This window comes from Salmo salar, chromosome ssa10 (assembly GCF_905237065.1).
Source record: "Salmo salar chromosome ssa10, Ssal_v3.1, whole genome shotgun sequence".
Lineage (NCBI taxonomy): Eukaryota > Metazoa > Chordata > Actinopteri > Salmoniformes > Salmonidae > Salmo > Salmo salar.
Window position 1 is genome coordinate 85,779,216 of NC_059451.1, and position 19,066 is coordinate 85,798,281.

The 19,066-nt window shown below is 42.3% G+C and overlaps 1 protein-coding gene across 2 annotated transcripts in view; it reads right to left on the reverse strand.

The window, feature by feature from the left end:
• The window catches only part of cdh13 (cadherin 13, H-cadherin (heart)), a 513,598-nt gene that overhangs the window by 321,226 nt on the left and 173,306 nt on the right, over nucleotides 1-19,066 (reverse strand). For both annotated transcript variants that reach the window (XM_045688176.1, XM_045688175.1), the window contains exons 3-4: nucleotides 12,667-12,878; nucleotides 4,618-4,731 (exon numbers count right to left, since the gene is read on the reverse strand). In XM_045688176.1, the coding sequence (XP_045544132.1) occupies nucleotides 4,618-4,731; nucleotides 12,667-12,878 (326 nt within the window). The remainder of the gene's footprint in view (nucleotides 1-4,617; nucleotides 4,732-12,666; nucleotides 12,879-19,066) is intronic.

Genomic DNA, 19,066 nt, shown 5'->3' on the forward strand with positions numbered 1-19,066 from the left:
TTGGCTCATGTAAATTCTGTAGTTGCCCCTTTAAACATTCTAAGGTGTTCACATTTCTCTCATGTAAATGTTGGAGCTTCTGTACATAAAAAGACTAAATAAACAACTTATTTGGGAAATACTCAGTATTTGCTCTTTTTTTTTCATTAGAATTCTGAGGATTTCAAGTATAGTATTGCACCACTTAGCATAATGTTTAATTGTGAGATAGATAAGAGTAAGTATTGGATTTATTTTGTATTTGTTAAGACATTGAATACATGTTTCGTTTAGTTTTCTCTTTGTGAAGCAAGTTCATTTGAAGTTATGTTATTTGTTTTCTGTAGATAAGACATTTCAATGTTGTTAATTTTCAAAGTAACCAAAAACCTGATCTAATTGGCATATTCATAATGAGTTTGCAGAAAATTTACCAAAAACAGTAGAATGCTCGCCACAAGTTTCCCAGAATTGTTTGCCAGAAGTTCACAAGTCGCTGCAAATTTGCCACAACAGTTTGCCACAAAACTAAATTGCATGTGAAAATATGTGGCTTTGCAACAACTCTTTGCCAGAAGCCTGTTTTTCTGGTCCAGCTCCAGACCATTTTTAGTTCACCTGAAATGATGCTTTAGTAATAATTGTCCAACATTTACAAATGAGTTAGCTTATTTGTACATTTTATTTTGAAATGATATGTTGATTCATTGAAGTGGAGTGTTTAAACTTCTTCTAATCGTTAACTTAAAACTATTATTCAAGATTGACTAATGTCAATGTTCATTAATCACATGTCACAATTCTGCAATAAAATGGGTGAAGAGGATTTGTCTCTAATTTGTGTTTCTGTCTTGCTTTCTCAAATGAACATGACCTTTTTGTCCATTTGTGAGCTCTCCAATCTGTTTTATTTGATTGTCACTGTCTCAGGATATCAGCCATGTGAACCCATTTTGCAGCCAATCATAATGGCATGCATCACCAATGCAGCCATAGGCCTACAGTATGATGGCATTAATGGCCGTATGGTATGAGCATGTGTAATGCACCCCTTGTCATTGTACATCTGATGCAGAGAATAGCTAAACTCACACATTGTTTGCATATTGTTGAGCTAGCTATATGTTCTCAATTTAATATGATACCAGTAGATGATGTATATGAAGCTAACCATAAACCAGATTTTCTACATGATATTTCTGACATATGAAATTGTTTAATGTAAATCCAACCCTTGTATTCTAGGCACATTACCGTACATGAAAATAAGGAGCAGACAATTTGTAGGCTAATAAAAAAATGTACAAAAGTAATAATGGGGTGTGGGGAGCGTTGTAATTCTACCTCGTTTATTTGCTGAGAATGCTTTTACAATACAGAGACACGATCAGAAGGTCAATGGCATGGTGGGTGAAGAGAGATTTGCAAAAAAAAGGTTTGCAAGTCAAAGCCACAATTTCCTTTATCCAAAGTACCCATTAATGTGCATTTTACAAGTAGACCTATAATATATATATATATATATATATATATATATATATATATATATATATATATATATATCTTATAGTATAGGTAGTGAGCTATAATCATCATGACACAGGTATAATGAAAGTGACTTAAGCTATACTATATGAGAATCATTATGTTTAGATACCATTATCCAATTGGTAGCATATTACACGGCAAATTCATGCATTTACAATCTTAGAATGTGTGTTACTGGTGGTTTCCATCCTTCAGTGGGCAAATATCACAATTTAATTTAGTCAGCACATTCACAAATGATTTGATCACAGTTTTTAGGTTTAGGTTGATTGAGGGTCAAGCAAACAGTGTTGGTCAAATCTCTCTACACCCACCATCAACACCAACAATCTCTGCAATCCTCCTCCATGCCATTGACCTGCTAATACAGAATTGGAAAATCAGACACGGTCCTAATTTGCATAAAGTAGAGCAGAGCTCAACTTTCTCTACCGCTCCGCTAGCAGTTTCTCGACACTCACATTCCCACAATTCCTCTGCATGCTCTCATTAAAAATGAATGGGGGCGGAACTTCTCCTGCCGAAGCCGCGTCTGGTCAAAATGCACTGGAGTAGAAACACCAAAATACAGGCCATTTCAGATCAAATTTTTCCCCTTTACCAGGCTCACCCTCAGAGGGGTAACACTTATGAGAAATGAATGGCTGTCATGCTGGTAGTGAGGAGCATAAGGAGGAGAAGCTTTATCCATGTGGTAAATCCATTTTGCCTGCTCTCCGATGTATAGCTTCCGTCATATCAAATAGCCCACATTAGCCTGCCTCCTCATGCAGGACTCACTGGGGGAGAAGAGGGGAGCGCAGATAGAGAGCGAGAGAGAGACAGATAGGGAGAGAAAGACAGAGAGAGACAGAGAGATTTAGAGACAGAGAGAGAGACAGAGAGAGAGAGACGGGGATAGAGAGAGAGAGAGAGAGACAGAGACAGAGAGAGAGACAGAACGAGGGAGAGATTGAGAGAAAGACAGAGACAGAGAGATTGGGGGTTGGCAGGGAGTCATTCCCATCGCAGTCTTACAGAGCTTCTCCATACTCTGTACCAGAGGATTCTAACATAATCTCTCTATAAAGAGATGACGACTTCAAAACATCACGGAGCTAGTCAACCCTCGTTATGCCATCAGTGGAGGCACATCACTGATGCATGCCATTACATGATTCTCGTAACAGTGAAATGAATCTTGTATGGACAGAAATGGAAGGAGATGAGGTATGATGTATGTACAGTATGTAATCAGTAGTGACTAAAGAACACAACTTACAAGCTGTACGTTTTTTTATTCTTCAACTAATTTCAAAAATGTTCTATAGCACCTACTGAACTCCTGTAAACCAAACTAATCTGCTGACTGTAGCTCTACCTCACTCTCTCTGTCTCTCTCTCATTGGGGGCCTGACTCCCAACCGAAAGGTCGCTGGTTCTTATACCTGAGCTGACAAATCTGTCAATGTGACCTTAAGAAGGGCACTTAACCCTACTTTGCTCCAGGGGTGTCGTACTACTATGGCTGACCCTGTAAAATAACACATTTCACTGCACCTATCTGGTGTATGTGACAATAAAAACATAATTTTTTCACTACTGAGAAACTGAGAGGCAAAGGAGGAGAGCTACAGTATGGCTCAGCCACGGACCCTCCAGGGCCCCAGATACAACAGGACAGAGGGGGAGAGCTACAGTACGGCTCTGCCACGGACCCTCCAGGGCCCCAGATACAACAGGACAGAGGGGGAGAGCTACAGTACGGCTCAGCCACGGACCCTCCAGGGCCCCAGATACAACAGGACAGAGGGGGAGAGCTACAGTACGGCTCTGCCACGGACCCTCCAGGGCCCCAGATACAACAGGACAGAGGGGGAGAGCTACAGTACGGCTCTGCCACGGACCCTCCAGGGCCCCAGATACAACAGGACAGAGGGGAGAGCTACAGTACGGCTCTGCCACGGACCCTCCAGGGCCCCAGATACAACAGGACAGAGGGGGAGAGCTACAGTACGGCTCAGCCACGGACCCTCCAGGGCCCCAGATACAACAGGACAGAGGGGAGAGCTACAGTACGGCTCAGCCACGGATCCTCCAGGGCCCCAGATACAACAGGACAGAGGGGGAATAAAGATGCCATGGCTTTAGAAGAACTTTGTGCAATTATCCATTATGTGCAAGGCTCAGCTTGGCTCCCGAGTGGCGCTGCATCTCAGTGCAAGAAGTGTCACTACAGTCCCCGGTTCAAATCCAGGCTGTATCACATCTGGCTGTGATTGAGAGTCCCATAGGGCGGTGCACAATTGGCCCAGCGTTGTCCGGGGTAGGCTGTCATTGTAAATAAGAATCTGTTCTTAACTGACTTGCCTTAGTTAAATTAAGGTAACATGTAAAAAATTCATTTTAAAAAGGTGATGTCTCTCTTTTAATATTTCATTTCAGACTCTCTGGGTGTTCTGAGATATGGTTGATCCTTTAGTCTCCCTCTCTTGCTCGCTCGCACACACACACGCACATGCACCTACCTAAGTTACATACACATGCACACACCTGCAAATACACACACACACAGACGCGTTGTTCATGTCTTAGTGTTACTTTTGCAAATGAGGCTGTGAGGAGTAAATTATGGAAGGTATAATGTCCAATAGCTGTTTCCCATTATGGTTCCAAAGTTCTGGTAACTTTCCCCAAATGTATTGGTGTTCCAGAAATCAGTTTCAAACATACCCAGGAAAGAACATCAAGGATCTTTTTTTTTTATTAATCAAAGGAATTCCTCAAGTATGCATACAAATGTTTCCTTCTACTCATCAAGCCATCCATTTGGTTTGAGTGTCATCCAAAAAGTTTTGAGAAAGAAAAATTTGACAAAAATCTCAAATTAAAGCACCGTTGCTATATTCGTTAGGGGTAATTGTGTACTGTTTAATGTTTAAATACTGATTATTCATGTTATTCACAGTTCACATATGAGGAGAGGCATGTTTTCACTGGAAAATGGATATGCACTTTGCTTGACTGTGAATAACATTAAATCAGAAGGTCAAGCAGTCCGCAATCAGTGTATTAGTGGAGTCCGAGGTGGGACGGACAGGTGAGGCTTACCGTGCCAATGACTTTGGGGAAGGGTGGCTCCATGTTCTCATTGACATGCATGCGGGGGGCGAACAGGGCTCTCTTCGATCTGTAGGGCTGGATCTGACCAAGGCCAAGGATCTCCTACACAAACAAACACAAAGAGAGAGGGGTGGCATTCAAAACACATCACATTGAATAGGAAGGATGTACAGTAATGCACACTGAGCATGAGTCCATTCATACACACAATACAATTAAGTCACTGTACAGTTCATTGTGCAGCTCTTGTATTTCTTGCTCACATTGAAGAGTGTGTCACAACACTCATAATGTAATGGCTGTACAGTATTGTAAGCTCTAACACACATACGCACACGCACACACACACACGCACACACACTGTAGGCATATGGCCTCCTATCCTCCTCTCATCTTCACCATGATGACCACTGATTGGTGGAAGAAAGGACATACAGGTAACTGCCAAAATAAAGGAAATACTTGAGTAAATGAGGGATACAAAGTATATTTAAAGCAGGTGTTTCCACACAGTTGTGGTTGGTAGAATTTATGCCAAAGTGAATAGAAGCTGTTCTGATGGTTTGTGGTGGCCAAATGCTCTATTAAGACGCAATGTTGGTGTTTCCTTTATTTTGGCAGTTACATGTACATTGATACTGTAATTCTAACACCTGTCAGCAGCTGTCAGATAGGGTTGTTCTGGAGAGGCGGTGAAGAGAGGAGGCTATCTAAGACTGACACAGCAACCAGTACAGTCTTTAGAAACAGACATTAATTTGAATGGAATTACAATCTAACAACAAAATTAGAATGTTATAACCTTGAACAGTAAGTCATTAGGTTTGATGTAATTGCATTGTTATGCTTCCTGCAACGATCTAATTGACTCGATCTTTTCAGACTTGGGGGAGTAGAAAAAGAGAGGAAGATTGAAAGAGAGAGATACAGAGATATGAAAAGAAAGACCGAAGGAGAGAAAGATGAAAGATGACAATGCTCTCACAAAGAAAACCTATTTATTCACTTTTTTTTAACCTATTGTTGATTCAGCCAGAGTCTATTTGAAATGTTCATTTCCATCTTCAAAACATTACAGAATCTAGAGGAACAAGAAAAAGTGTCATGCTTTGTGACTCTAGTTCTGTCACAGTATGGAAAGACATACAGTTCCAGACTGTCAAAATGTTTATATGTGTGTATGAGCGTGTGTGTGGCTCACACTCAATAGCCAATGTGCATTTGCAACTGTATGTAAATGTAATAAGTGGTATGGATAAGTAGCTTTTCTCTCTTGTACCTCTCTCTTCTTCTTTCCTCTCCTCGTCTCTCTTTCCCCCTCTCCTTTTGTAAGTTCTAATGCAATTAGGGCCCGTCTAGCAGGTAACGTTTTAGTGAAAATGATATTTGGCATTCACGCTATCGACTCAGGACTCAAATTGAACACATTTGCATAGCTGCAATGACCCAAGTGAGAGCACCAGGCTCTGGCTGTCCATTCAGCGGGACACATGGCAACATAATGCTGCCTCACTGCCCGCCAACACATACACAGACAAAACGCCTGCATGAGCAATGTGAGAGCCTAAGACTTCAAAGGAGACTCGTGCTTTTGTGCACTCATACATATACAATATAATAGCTAGAGACAGCAAACACACAGAACAGATGGTGGAGAAGCATAGTTGGATCACTCAACTGTAAAGTGGACCAGTGGCAGGCGAGGAGCTGATATGGCTCTTAACATGCTGCATATATGACTGTGTATGACATTGGAGGAGTTTTAAACATGGCAAGTGAATCATTGTAAAAATTGACTGATGCTTTGATTATATTGCAAAATTACAGATAATCACTGGAAAAATGTAGCATTTCTATTACCACAGTGTAATCGCCACATGTATGAATAGGGCCAGGATAGGAGAGGAGAGTGTCACTGTGCTGTCCTGGCTGGGTGAGCAGTAGCCGCAGTACCAACATGACGTGTCAGGGATGAAAGAACATCCAGCAGTCACCAGCTCTCTCTATGTTTTACATACACTCTGTCTTTTTGACATTCTCTCTCTTATTCTCCCTCTCCCTCTGTCCCTTCCCTCTCACCCTTCCCCCCTCTCTGTATCTATCTCTGCCTCCCTCCTCTGTGACAGCCCTGTGCCCACTCGGTACAGGTCCTCCTGATCCCCGCCCTGGCATGAGTAATCCAATCAATCAAATGTATTTATAAGGCCCTTTTTACATAAGCTGATGTCACAAAGTGCTGTACAGTAACCCAGCCTAAAACCCCAAACAGCAAGCAATGCAGGTGTAGAAGCACAGTGGCTTGGAAAACTCCCTAGAGGGCCAGAAGAAACCTAGAGAGGAACCAGGCTATGAGGGGTGGCCAGTGCTCTTCTGGCTGTGCCGGGTAGAGATTATAACAGAACATGGCCAAGATGTTCAAATGTTCATAGATGACCAGCAGAGTCAAATAATAATAATCACAGTGGTTGTAGAGGGTGCAACAGGTCAGCACCTCAGTAGTAAATGTCAGTTGGCTTTTCATTGCCGATCATTCAGAGTATCTCTACCGCACCTGCTGTCTCTAGAGAGTTAAAAACAGCAGGTCCATGCCCACGCTGCTACCAGAAACAAAAGTTGGCGCCATGGCGACAGTCCGGTCGACAACCAGAAGAAGCAGTGATAAGCCATTTGTTGTCCAAGGAATAACACAACAATAGAAAAATAATCTCTGGGGCTGAAATTACATTTGCATTGGAAACTGAAGTCTCTTTTGTCCTTCCTCTTTTATGGCACATCATACAGTTACAATCTTGTACGCAATGTTGTGCTGCGCCGTGAGCTGGCAGTGCTCGCCCCTGTCAGAATGACAGAGAGGGACGAGGTAGTAGGGGTGGGTGCTGAAGGCAGTTGTTTACAACGCTGTACGTTGACACGGAGACAGAGAGAGCACACTGACTGCTATACAGGCAACTCACTCCAACTCACTTTACTTTCCTGTTCCAGACAACCTTCAGAGGTCATATGAAAACCATCGACAACACAACCAGAACAAGGTACATAAAGTTCATAGTGTCCTGTAACAGACAGTGTTTTCCAGCCACTGACTGACTCTGAAATCCCTGAAGCAGTCAACCAGAGTGTCACATAACTACTCCAGATTAAATGGACTATTATGTGTTTAAATGCAAATTCATAGGTGGGTTGTCTTCTATGATTTGTTTTCAAAGCTAGCTCCTGGCCTTTGGGTGGCCCTGTAAAACCTAACTTCCGTAAGTATGACCACATCAATCCCAGGATGCATTGCGCCTGGCTGCTTTATTGCTATGATACAGTACGATACCTTTATTTTTAGCAGCTCAATGGAAAACAGCAGAGTGATGACAGGTATTACACTGAAGATGGAACACATTGTCACTATGTCTTTCCTGTGCTGAGAGATGAAGGGAGCAGTGAAGGGATGGAGGCTTAAAACCCATTAATGCTCTGCATGAGGTCATTGGGGATATCGATGAGCACACTCCATTTGATACACATACCCAGCTACATTGTCAAGGCCAGAGAGGCGTGAAGCTCGCACTGAATGCTGGGAGACTAAACATAACGTGTCCCTCCCTCTCCTGCCTCGCTGTGCAGGTGATGAATAGGCCTAGCGCTGGGCTCAGTTCTGTGACACTGGCACTGTAACACCCTACGAGAAGTTAGTCATGAATCTTTGTTTCCTGTTCATAAATTACTGCAGCACCAACACCTCTCTCTCTCTCACACTCTCTCTCAGAATGTTTGAATTCTCATTAGGGAAGTGAGCACCAAGATGTGCCAGGAACACAGGGGGGGCTCTGAATACATTTGGGCAGTGGAGTTGATGTGTGTGTATTTCAGAGTAGGACGAAGAGGAGTGAGAGAAGTGTTGATGGTGGGGTTTTTTGTTTGACCTAGGATCTATAGGCATTGCGACAGACAGAGCCTTCGTCACTCACAGACTGAGAGCAGAGTTACTGCGGCAGCAATGTCACGTCCTTGTCCATTCTGCCATTCTTTCCCTGAATACTATATTGAGAAGTCTCATTAGTCATTCCCGACTGTCTGTTGGAGTGGTGTTCAGTACAAACAGAGAGAGAATGTCAGAGTGTAACCTGGGACTAGACCGTTGACACAGAACACATGTTAGTCTCCAGCCACAACAAGCCAGCACTGAGACGCAACACAACATACATAACCAAACATCACAAGAAATGAAATAAAAACAACAAGCCTGGTTGTTGTTATCACATAGAGGGATCACCACCAGCTGTGACCTGAAGAGTTCAGCTAAGCACTTTGTAAGATTGCTAAAGACCACTTAACTTGGCGATACTGCCAGACAGGGATGAGGACAGCACCAGGCAGACTAACACAGTGACTCAGATCTCTAACTGCCCTGCCATGATTCTTCAGTACAGAAATGGCTGAGGGGCAGGCCTGGACATGACTTACCCCTAGTAATTACATGTATATGACAAAGAGCCCATGTGAGGTGAACAACCAGGAGAGCAACAGAGAGGCTGAGTAGAGGAAAGATGGTACTGTGTACTGATGGTACGAGATGGTACTGTGTACTGCACTGATGACGGAGACAAACAACACAGTACTTTAACAGAAAGAACAAGTGAGAGAGCAGGTTTTAAACTGCAATGAGAGCAGGTGTAGTATGCACCATCAACTGCTGTGTTGTGGCAGCATTGTAGAACTGTTTGTTATCCATTAAAGACTAGTGGAAGGAAGTGAGGACTTGATCAAAACATTTCTCAGGATGCAATATTACATTTATTTCAGAGTGAGATGGCATGGAAGAAAAATAACTAAGCCAACTAAATAGTTTTATTTTGCTCTTATCCATTGTTATATTTAAATATGGCTATTTATTTCCCAGAGGGCGACCCTTGTAGTATATAATGTAACAGAAATAAAATAACAGAAAAATAAACAAAATTCCATATCTTAGCGTGTGCATTTTTTTACATTTAAATGCGTTCTTCCATTAATTCCCACATTGATCCCCAGCAAAAGATAATACATTATTCTGGGAATTCAGAGTTTCCTCGTAATGGCAATCATTTATCAGCAACCTCCCTCCCTCAAGCTGAAGCCCACATTACTGTCTCATCCTCCTCTGAGGAATTAAAAACATATTCTACCCCCCCACCCCCACTCAGACAGCACTTATCAATTATCAAAAGCCAATAAATCTACAACAAAGACACTATAAAGATACTATAACATGAATTATACAGGTAACTGACAAAATACAGGAAACACCAACATAAAGTGTCTTACGAGGGCATTGGGCCACCACAGGTCAGAACAGATTCAATGCACCTTGGCATAGATTCTACAAGTGTCACGCCTGCTCCCGCTCTCCCTCTCATGCTGCCCTTCATTACACACACTTGTCACCATCTTTACGCACAGCAGCGCTCATTGGACTCACCTGGACTCCTTCCCTTTGTTGATTGCCCCGTCTATAACTGTTTGCTCCCCTGGTTGTTCCCTGTGTCTCCATTAATGTTGTTATGTGTTCACGTCCAGACGCTGTCCTGTCCTGTTCCATGTCTGTCACCATTAAATGTTCACTCCCTGTACCTGCTTCTCGTCTCTACCAGCGTCGACCCTTACAACAAGTGTCTAGAACTCTATTGGAGGGATGTGACGCCATTCGTTCACAAGAAATTCCATATTTGGTGTTTTGTTGATGGTGGTTTAAAACGCTGTCTCAGGCGCCACTCCAGAATCTCACAGAAATGTTACATTGGGTTGAGATCTGGTGACAGAACGGGCCATGGCATATAGTTTACATTGTTTACATGCTCATCAAACAATTCAGTGACAACTTGTGCCCTGTGGATGGATGTCATCCTATGGGGACATAGCCCTGGTAGCCAAAATAATGGCCTGCCCAGCATTTTTATACATGACCCTAAGCATTATGGGATGTTAATGGCTTAATTACTTCAGGAAGCACACATGTGTGGAAGCACCTGCTTTCATTATACTTTGTTTCCCTCATTTGCTAAAGTGTTTCCATTATTTTGGCAGTTACATCAATATATACACCCAGGGACATTTCCGCTTGACATTAGTGGAGAAATGGAGGGGTTGGAGTAATGAAAGCTTGGCAACAGAGACGTGTTTTAAGAGAACAAAACAGTTTTGTACTGTAATTTGCTGTGGTTGATCTTAATTGTGATTACAGGATGGCACCGTGAAATGTGGAACCCATTTCTATTTTTATATTTGTATTATATTTCTATTCAATTTTATTCTGTTTCCTCTTAATCTATAAAAGCTCTGTTCCTAACACCAAATCAAATTGCCATGACCTCAGCCTGGTACGATTGGTTTGCCCAACACAACCGCCAAACACAATCCCTACAAAACCCTCTCCAGACTTTGGGGCTTTCACCAAGGACAGCAAGCCTTGTTTGGTGGATCTATTGGGGAATAATTATGATGATTGAGTCTTGAAGTCTACATCACAGGGGTATCCAGTGTATGATAGAGGCGGAGATGAGGGTGATGGTTCTGTTGCTTTGTTCTTTGGATCTGCTTCTCAAAGCAGAGAGCCTCTGTAGATTAATTGATTGTGAAATAATGAGAGCTCTTTACCAATCTACATTAAAGGACTCATCCAGTCTCATCTGCCTGTTTTTCCTCCTTTTCTTCGCCTGTCTTTCTGCCCCTTTTGTGTTCAATCCTTTTCTCTTCCTTCCTCCTCAACCATAACCCTCTTATGTCCAATAGTCTCCTCTGTCTCTCTATTCTTACTTTCCCTCTTTGCCTAATTAATGAGGTTCATGTATTCTATGCCATTAACACTAATATCCCCCACTGGGTAGGCCTAGAGCAGCAGAGAGATATCAAAGAGCCAGAACAAAGGGAGGAGACAATGGATGATCTGGGATCGGAGCTGGTCTGACACTGCTAGGAGTTCTCTCCTACAGAATGAATTCTGAAGAAAAATTGGTTATTGGGCCACGGCCACCCAACTTTTCTTAACTTTTTCTTTCATTATAGCACTTAGTCATGTCAATATGCATAATGTCTTGTTAACCTATGACAAGGAAATTACATTTTAGAAATATTTGATTTAGCTAAGCTTCTTTTAACTCGGGAGACAAAAAATGTTTTAAAAACAGAGTGCCTTCGTACTCGCCAAGAAGAACATTATGGTGACATTACTCATGAGGAAACCTTCTCTCCCCATTTACACACAGAATGGAGATGACTCATTCCCTTATGTCCTCCCAGGCTCCCAGGCTTGCCAAAGACATACCCGTGGACTGGCAAACTAAATAAATAATGGGAGAAGCATAAACAAATGAAGGCAAGGTGACGCACAGAGACAGAGAGAGAACTACTCATTAGGCTGGGAGCCGGAGAAACTACACCAGTGGGACACCTGGGCAGGGAGCAGGGAAGAGCGATGATTTGAGGGGAGGTAACGGATTATTTGAGATGGACCTGGGAAATGTTTTAATCAAGTTGGCAGCACTAGTGCTGGCCTGGAGGGCGGGGACAGGAAGGGGCTGGAAGGCAAGTGGAGGGGGTAATGAATGGAGTGACTTTGATACATGTGGTTTTGTGGATCATTAAACAGAAATTAGTTACTGTATTTGGTATTTTGAATACTAACACCATATATAGAAGGAACACATTTTTTTTTAAAGATGAGACTGAAGATTTAAGTGGTTAAGGTTTGGTGACAATGAGCACAGTGGGCCGTTCTGGGAACTGTACTTGAATGACAAAAGTGAGATGCAGACATAATCACAGTCATTTTCACCAACCACCGGCTCTCCAAACCCAAATGAAATCCACTCATCCACCCAGTGGGAAGAGGAAGTCACTTTAAATAAGTGTACATTGTAGAAAAATACAATGAAAAGACATTTCAATGCTTTGTTGTGCAGTCTGTTACACACTTCTTTCCGCGGCTATCTTATTAAATGATGAGCTCTGAACAGCAACATAACTAGGAGAGTATCTGCCATTGTCAGAGGCATCCATTGGCCAGCTACTCACCCTGAGTGTTTGAGGAGATCTAGGTGGAGCTCCGACAATGTCCACCTGTGCCATGTCATCAGCATGCTCGTTGACCCCGTGGATAAACATGACAGTCCCGCTGTCCATCACGTCTCGTCTGGCCACCAGGTTCATCTCCTCGTCCACCTGGAAGTTCGGGTGGGACACCTCGAACGCCAAGCCCTCGTTCCCCGCACAGTCATCAAAGAACACTGAGAGAGAGAGAGAGAGAGGAGAGAAACAAAAGACCACAGCTATTACCAACACTGTTTAGACAGCTTTGCTACACGGTTGTGTTGCATTCTTGTGCATCCCAGGGTCTCTACCTAATCTACATATCTACATGTGCTGTCTCTGGTCAGCAGCAGTCTCTTCTAGGGTTCAGTGATCTCTATGCATGAGCAACATCACAGGAATGACCAAGGTAGCTATTCAAATACGATAACCTTTGGTTCCCTCTCTGTCAATTACAAATAAACACATGAAGAGATACATGCACATATCCGCATCTGCTAATGCTGTACCTTCTGTTCATAAGTATGCTGTGTGAGTGTGATTGTTTGCTTTCATTTAATAGCGATCATTAACACTTCAATGAGCTTATATCAAAGCCATGTGCTTTGCCTAAATGTCCCTCTCCACCTCTCACCATCCACTTGCTGCCATTCCAGGTCTTTACCAGGGACATGGTGTGGTAAATAAGATGTTCATGAGCCATCTCACTCCGTGTGCGTGTGTGCGTGTGTGTGTGCATGCCACCCTGCGCACATATGTGTAAAATGCCATTGTCGTCCGACAGAGAGATAGCGCCACTCCACCATGGTTTATCTTCTCTGATCGTGTTGATCCTATCCTTATCTTGCTTTGCCACACTCCCCTTCCTGGCCCATCAAGTACCCCCCCCCCTTCCACTGTGAGGAGCCCAAGAGGAAGGTGGTGGGGGTGAGTAGACAATACCTCCCTTTGGACTGTAGACTCTTTGACTTGCCTTGAATGAGAGTTATCACATACTTGCCTCAGGCATGAAGATAACCTTATAACAGTTCATGATTAAATGGTCTGATTCCCTTTGAGATCATAATTGTTTCAAAAACATGATGATTTCTGCGATATCCATATATTTTAATCAAATCAAATGTTATTTGTCACATGCTTCATAAACAACAGGTGTAGACTAACAGTGAAATGCTAACTTAATCCTTTCCCAACAATGCAGATTTAAAGATTAAAATGTAAAATATAAACTAAAAATAGATAGTGACACAAGGAATAAATACTCAGTGAATAACAAATAGCAATAAGGAGTAAAAATAATATGGCTAATACAGGGAGTAGCAGTTGTGGGTCGATGTGCAGGGGTACGAGGTAACTGATACTGTTTCCTGAAATCTGAGCCAGCAGTGGCTAGGTTAATAACAACACCATTTGCAAATGAGCCCACTCCTCCTTAGAAGGAATCCACTGCTGCTGCTTTAAGGAAAATCCCTTTGCTTTACAGTCGGGACAATGTTCTACATAATACATCCATAATAAATGAATTTCCTCTTTTCTTCTATTCTCTACATAACAGAAATATCCTTAGCAGCGTATACTCCCTAGCCCTGGGAACTCTTAAACTGAAGAACACTGAACATCTCATCTGCACATTCTGTTTATAATGGAGAGCCAGGGACAGTCTTCAATACAGTGCCCTTGGATAGAACTGACTCTTAAGTGGGAAGAATGGGAAAACACTCCTTTTTAGTTTACCCATGAATCAACCTATATTCCTGCTCTCAACAGCTTATAATATTCACATTACATGTACATGTACATCTGGTGGCACTTCCAGCAACCCTAGGCCAGATGCTGAGCTAATTGTAGTGTTGTACATTTCATGTTGAAAAACCCTCTTTAAACTCTCATTACCACTTATTATCAAACAGTTGGAGCTACACTTTCATTCCATTCAACCACCATGGTAACCCACTGCAACAATTAGCACCTGTTGCTTAACTGCAGAAAATGACACACCTTAATTATTGTCTTATTTTTTTATTTTAATGCAGTATATAATTTGTAAAGCGAGAGGTTAAGCGGTTGGTAGAATCATCAACACACACAATCGCCATCTGTAATTATGACAAAAAGCCAAATACACCCAAACACACCCAGCTGTCCATGCAGACATTATGATGTGCAGCCGGCCATAAAAGGCAGGTTATATGGAGGGAGGCCAGGTTTTACAAGGATGGTTGGCACACTGTGACACTGACAGTGCAGTGACAGAAGGGACATGATGAGGGGTTGATGAACAGTTACAGTTACATGGTGGTGTGTCTCATGTGAAGCGATGTTCTGTTCTGGTCTCCCACTGATCACTGTGACACTAACAAGCCCACCCTGCCCTGCCAACGTCCCTGTCATTAGAATTACTGGCATTATGAGGAACGGGGGGCACAGCAGAACACACTGGCTGTGCATCTATAAAAATGGTTTATCCTATGTTTATTTCAGTCCCTTTCTTTATCTCTCTTTCTCTCTCGCTCCCCCTCCCTTCTCTATTTCTTCTTGTGTCTTAGTAAGTCTGTACTGTAGGTTGGGGGGGGGATCTATGAATGCTGCCATAATAAAATCAGTGGCTTTTTGTTGTGGACAGAAGATAAAGGAGATGGAAGCAAGTCTTCCTCCGACATTGATGCAGCCTGTTTTAGGCCCTCAGCAGTGTCTCTCCTGTATGTGTTGTGTGAAGCTGAACTGGGCCTCTCCTTGCAGACTACACTCTCTACACCTCAGGACCATCTGAAATTGGAAAACTCTACAGTTAGTGCCGTGTGCCTACCAAATCAATAGGAATCAAATCTATCAAAGTACTCGCTCAATGCACTTAACCTTTTCAACTCTGTTGTGGGCCTTTTTATCGCTTTCTCCACCACAGCCACTTTAAATCTCCCCTCTGGCCACAATCACACACTCACTCTGTCTATGGACTGACAGGAGAGGAGAGAAAGAAAGGCAAGGCTTCACCATGCTGAGAAATGGGCAGTAGAGGTTGAGAGAGTCAACAGAACTCCATTTCTATATTCAATTCTCATTGCTAACACAAAGCATGGCAGGTAGGTAGCCTAGTGGTTAGAGTGATGGGTCAGTAACCGAAAGGTTGTTGGATCGAATCCCTGAGCTGACAAGGTAAAACTCTGTTGTTCTACCCCTGAACAAGGCAGTTAACCCACTGTTCCCCAGTAGGCAGTCATTGTAAATAAGAATTTGTTCTTGCCTATTTAAATAAAATACAAATGTTCATTTCTATCCCCATACAACTCTTTATAGCCTGCAAACAGTGTCAGAAATTTCAAAGGCAAGCAGCGAGTGTTTGATGGTATTCTAATGTTGTCAGGTTTTGGGGGGATTTCAGCGGGAGCATGGCGGGATGTGCTTTGATGTCAAGCGACAATGGCATTGGCCCCCTCGTCCTCCAAGAAGTGGCTATGACTTTAAACAGCACTGCACAACACGGATTAGCTGGCTAAAATCCCTAACTGAGGACTGTGTGGGCTTTCTTTTTTTACAGTCAACCAATTTGACATGAGTTCCTTTTAGGCCATAAAACCAATCATGGTAATGTAAAATGGTGATCTGTCCTCTCATGACTGTGCTTGGTCCTTTAGGACACGGTAGCTAAGTAATATGGTATTACTGTATAGCTACTGAAAATCCTGCATGACACTTTCAGAATGGAATTAACTGTCGTACATACGGTAGTATTTACGATTTGTACTTTTTGGAATTTAAGCCTGCAAAATTATTCAAATTACGAACAGAGCTGCTCATGCAGCTAGTTATTGCAGATGTTTAATTCCGTTCAAAATGTCAATAAATCATTTATAAACCAATTTGCTGGGTTCATTACATGTAAGTATGACTAGTAATGTAAACTTATTTTGAAGCATATGTCATACATATGGAAGTACTTACGCTTTGTACTTTTGAGAATTTAAACCTGTGAAATTATTCAAATAAAAAATAGAGCTGCTTGTGCAACTAGTTATTGCAGATGTTTAATTCCATTCGAAATGACAATAAATCATTTCGAAACCAATTTGCCGGGGTCATTACATGTAAGTAATGTCAGTGTATTTTGAGGCATTTGTCAATACTTCACCTGAAAGTTTCTGTTTTCTCAAAACCCTTATGCTTTAATAAACAAATGGAGGTGTAGTTGTATATGACGCTTGACATTACTGTCTCCTTTTATCTAACAAGCATTCTGATCATCCAACGCTGTCTCTTGAAAGCATTACGGTTATGTTGTGTGCATCCTAAAAGGGTATGGAAAAAAACACAACAAGTCTTTGATAGGCTGTTGAGAAATAATTTTGAAGACAACAGGAAGCTTCAGATGTGTAACCTTTTCTGCTTGGCTTTGATCGAGGGAAATGGGATTACATCTAACAACTCATATTTACTTTGGATTCCTTTTTTATTGTCAGGCACGAAATACGATTTTTTTTATGTCAGGTAATAAGGTTTTCTTGCTCAGTGTTGTGAAGACAATTTTCTGCCTCCTAACTAAATGTCAAGATGTTATGATGGGGAGAGATGGGAATCTGAAGACTAATCTGAAAGGTGACAGGGTCTGCATCAGAGCTGATAGCTGTGTCCTATTAGAGTGTGCTCCGCCTCAAAAGGCCTCGCAAAATCATGTCGCTAAGTAATCCGGCATTACAGCGCTGTGCTGCTTTTGAAACTTTACAAACGTAATTCCATTTACTGCCAGAGTTTCTCATTTGCGAGGAGCATTGTGTACAACACACACAGCCTTTAAGCGTGAACAAGGCTGTGCTTCTACTGTGAGCAGAACGTCCCAGGAGGCTTTCACACCAGGGTCTCACTGTTAGGAGGACATTTAGAGAGCTGGAATCTGGGGATTTCAGACAAGTTCTCCAAAAAGTAGAAGCAGCATGTCTGATTCCATATCAAACTTCTCTGATGCTTAATCTCCCTTTCTTCTCATTTTCTTCTCTCTCTATCTGTCTCTCTTGTGCTTTTGCAATCTCTCTCTTTTGGTCCCTGTTTCTCTCTCTCTTGCTCTCTTTCTTTTGCACTCTCTCCTTCTATTTCTCTCTCTCTCTCTCACTCTCTCCAAAATATGAAATATGGTCAATGAAGATAAGTTCAAACAGACTACTTATCTTAGTGTAGCTCTAGGGACTGAAAACACAGTCCAAGCCAGGAAACAGAACAGGCAGACCATAATAAAATGACAAACTGAAGTTATTTAAATCATACATTTGAATAACACATCTGACTGGCACAAAATCACTGTAATGAAATCATATTAAATTGTATTTTTAACATGCTTTGTAACCAACAGGTGTAAACTAACAATGAAATGCTTACTTACGGGTACTTTTCCAACAATGCAGAGTTAATATAAATATAAAAAAATGTCTAATAATAGAAATAGTGACACGAAGAATAAATACACAGTGAATAACGAATAAGAACAACGAGCAAAAATAACATGGCTATCTATAGGGAGTACAAGCACAGAGTCAATGTGCAGGGGTACAAGGTAATTGAGGTAGCTATGTACATAGAAGTAGGCATAAAGTCAAAAGGCAACAGGATAGATAATAGACAGTAACAGAAGCGTATGTGTGTGAGTGTGAAAGTGTGTATGAGTGTGTGTGTGGCGTTAGTATATATTTGTGCGCGTGTTATGTGTGTGTGGGCGTATGTAGTGTTTGTGTGTGTATGTGTGTGGGTAGAGTCCAGTGTGTCCATGGAGTCAGTGCAAGAGAGTTAAAGCAAAAAAGGGTCAATGCAGGTAGCCCAGGTCACCATTTGATTAGCTATTTAGGAGTCTTGTTTAGCAGCCTTATGGCTTGTTGATAGAAGCTGTTGAGGTTCCTTTTGGTTCCAGACTTGGTGCACTGGTACCACTTGCTGTGCGGTAGCAGAGAGAACAGTCTATGGCTTGGGTGTCTGGAGTCTTTGACAATTCTTTGAGCCTTCCTCTGACACCGCCTGGTATAGAGGTCCTGGATGGCAGCGAGCTTGGTCGCAATGATGTACAGGGCCGTACTCTGTAGCACCTTGCAGTCGGGTGCCTTGCAGTTGCCGTACCAAGCGTGATGCTGCCAGTCGAGATGCCCTCAATGGTGCAGCTCTAGACGTTTTTGAGGATCTGAGGGCCTATGCCCCATTTCTTCAGCCTCCTGAGGGGGGAAAAGGCACTGTCGTGCCCTCTTCACAATTGTGTGGGTGTGTGTGGACCATGTTTTTTTCTTATTGATACTGAGAAACTTGAAGTTCTCAACCCGCTCCACTAAAGCCCCATTGATGTAGATGTGGGCGTGCTCACCCCCCCATTTCCTGTAGTCCACGATCAGCTCCTTTGTCTTGCTGAAGTTGAGGG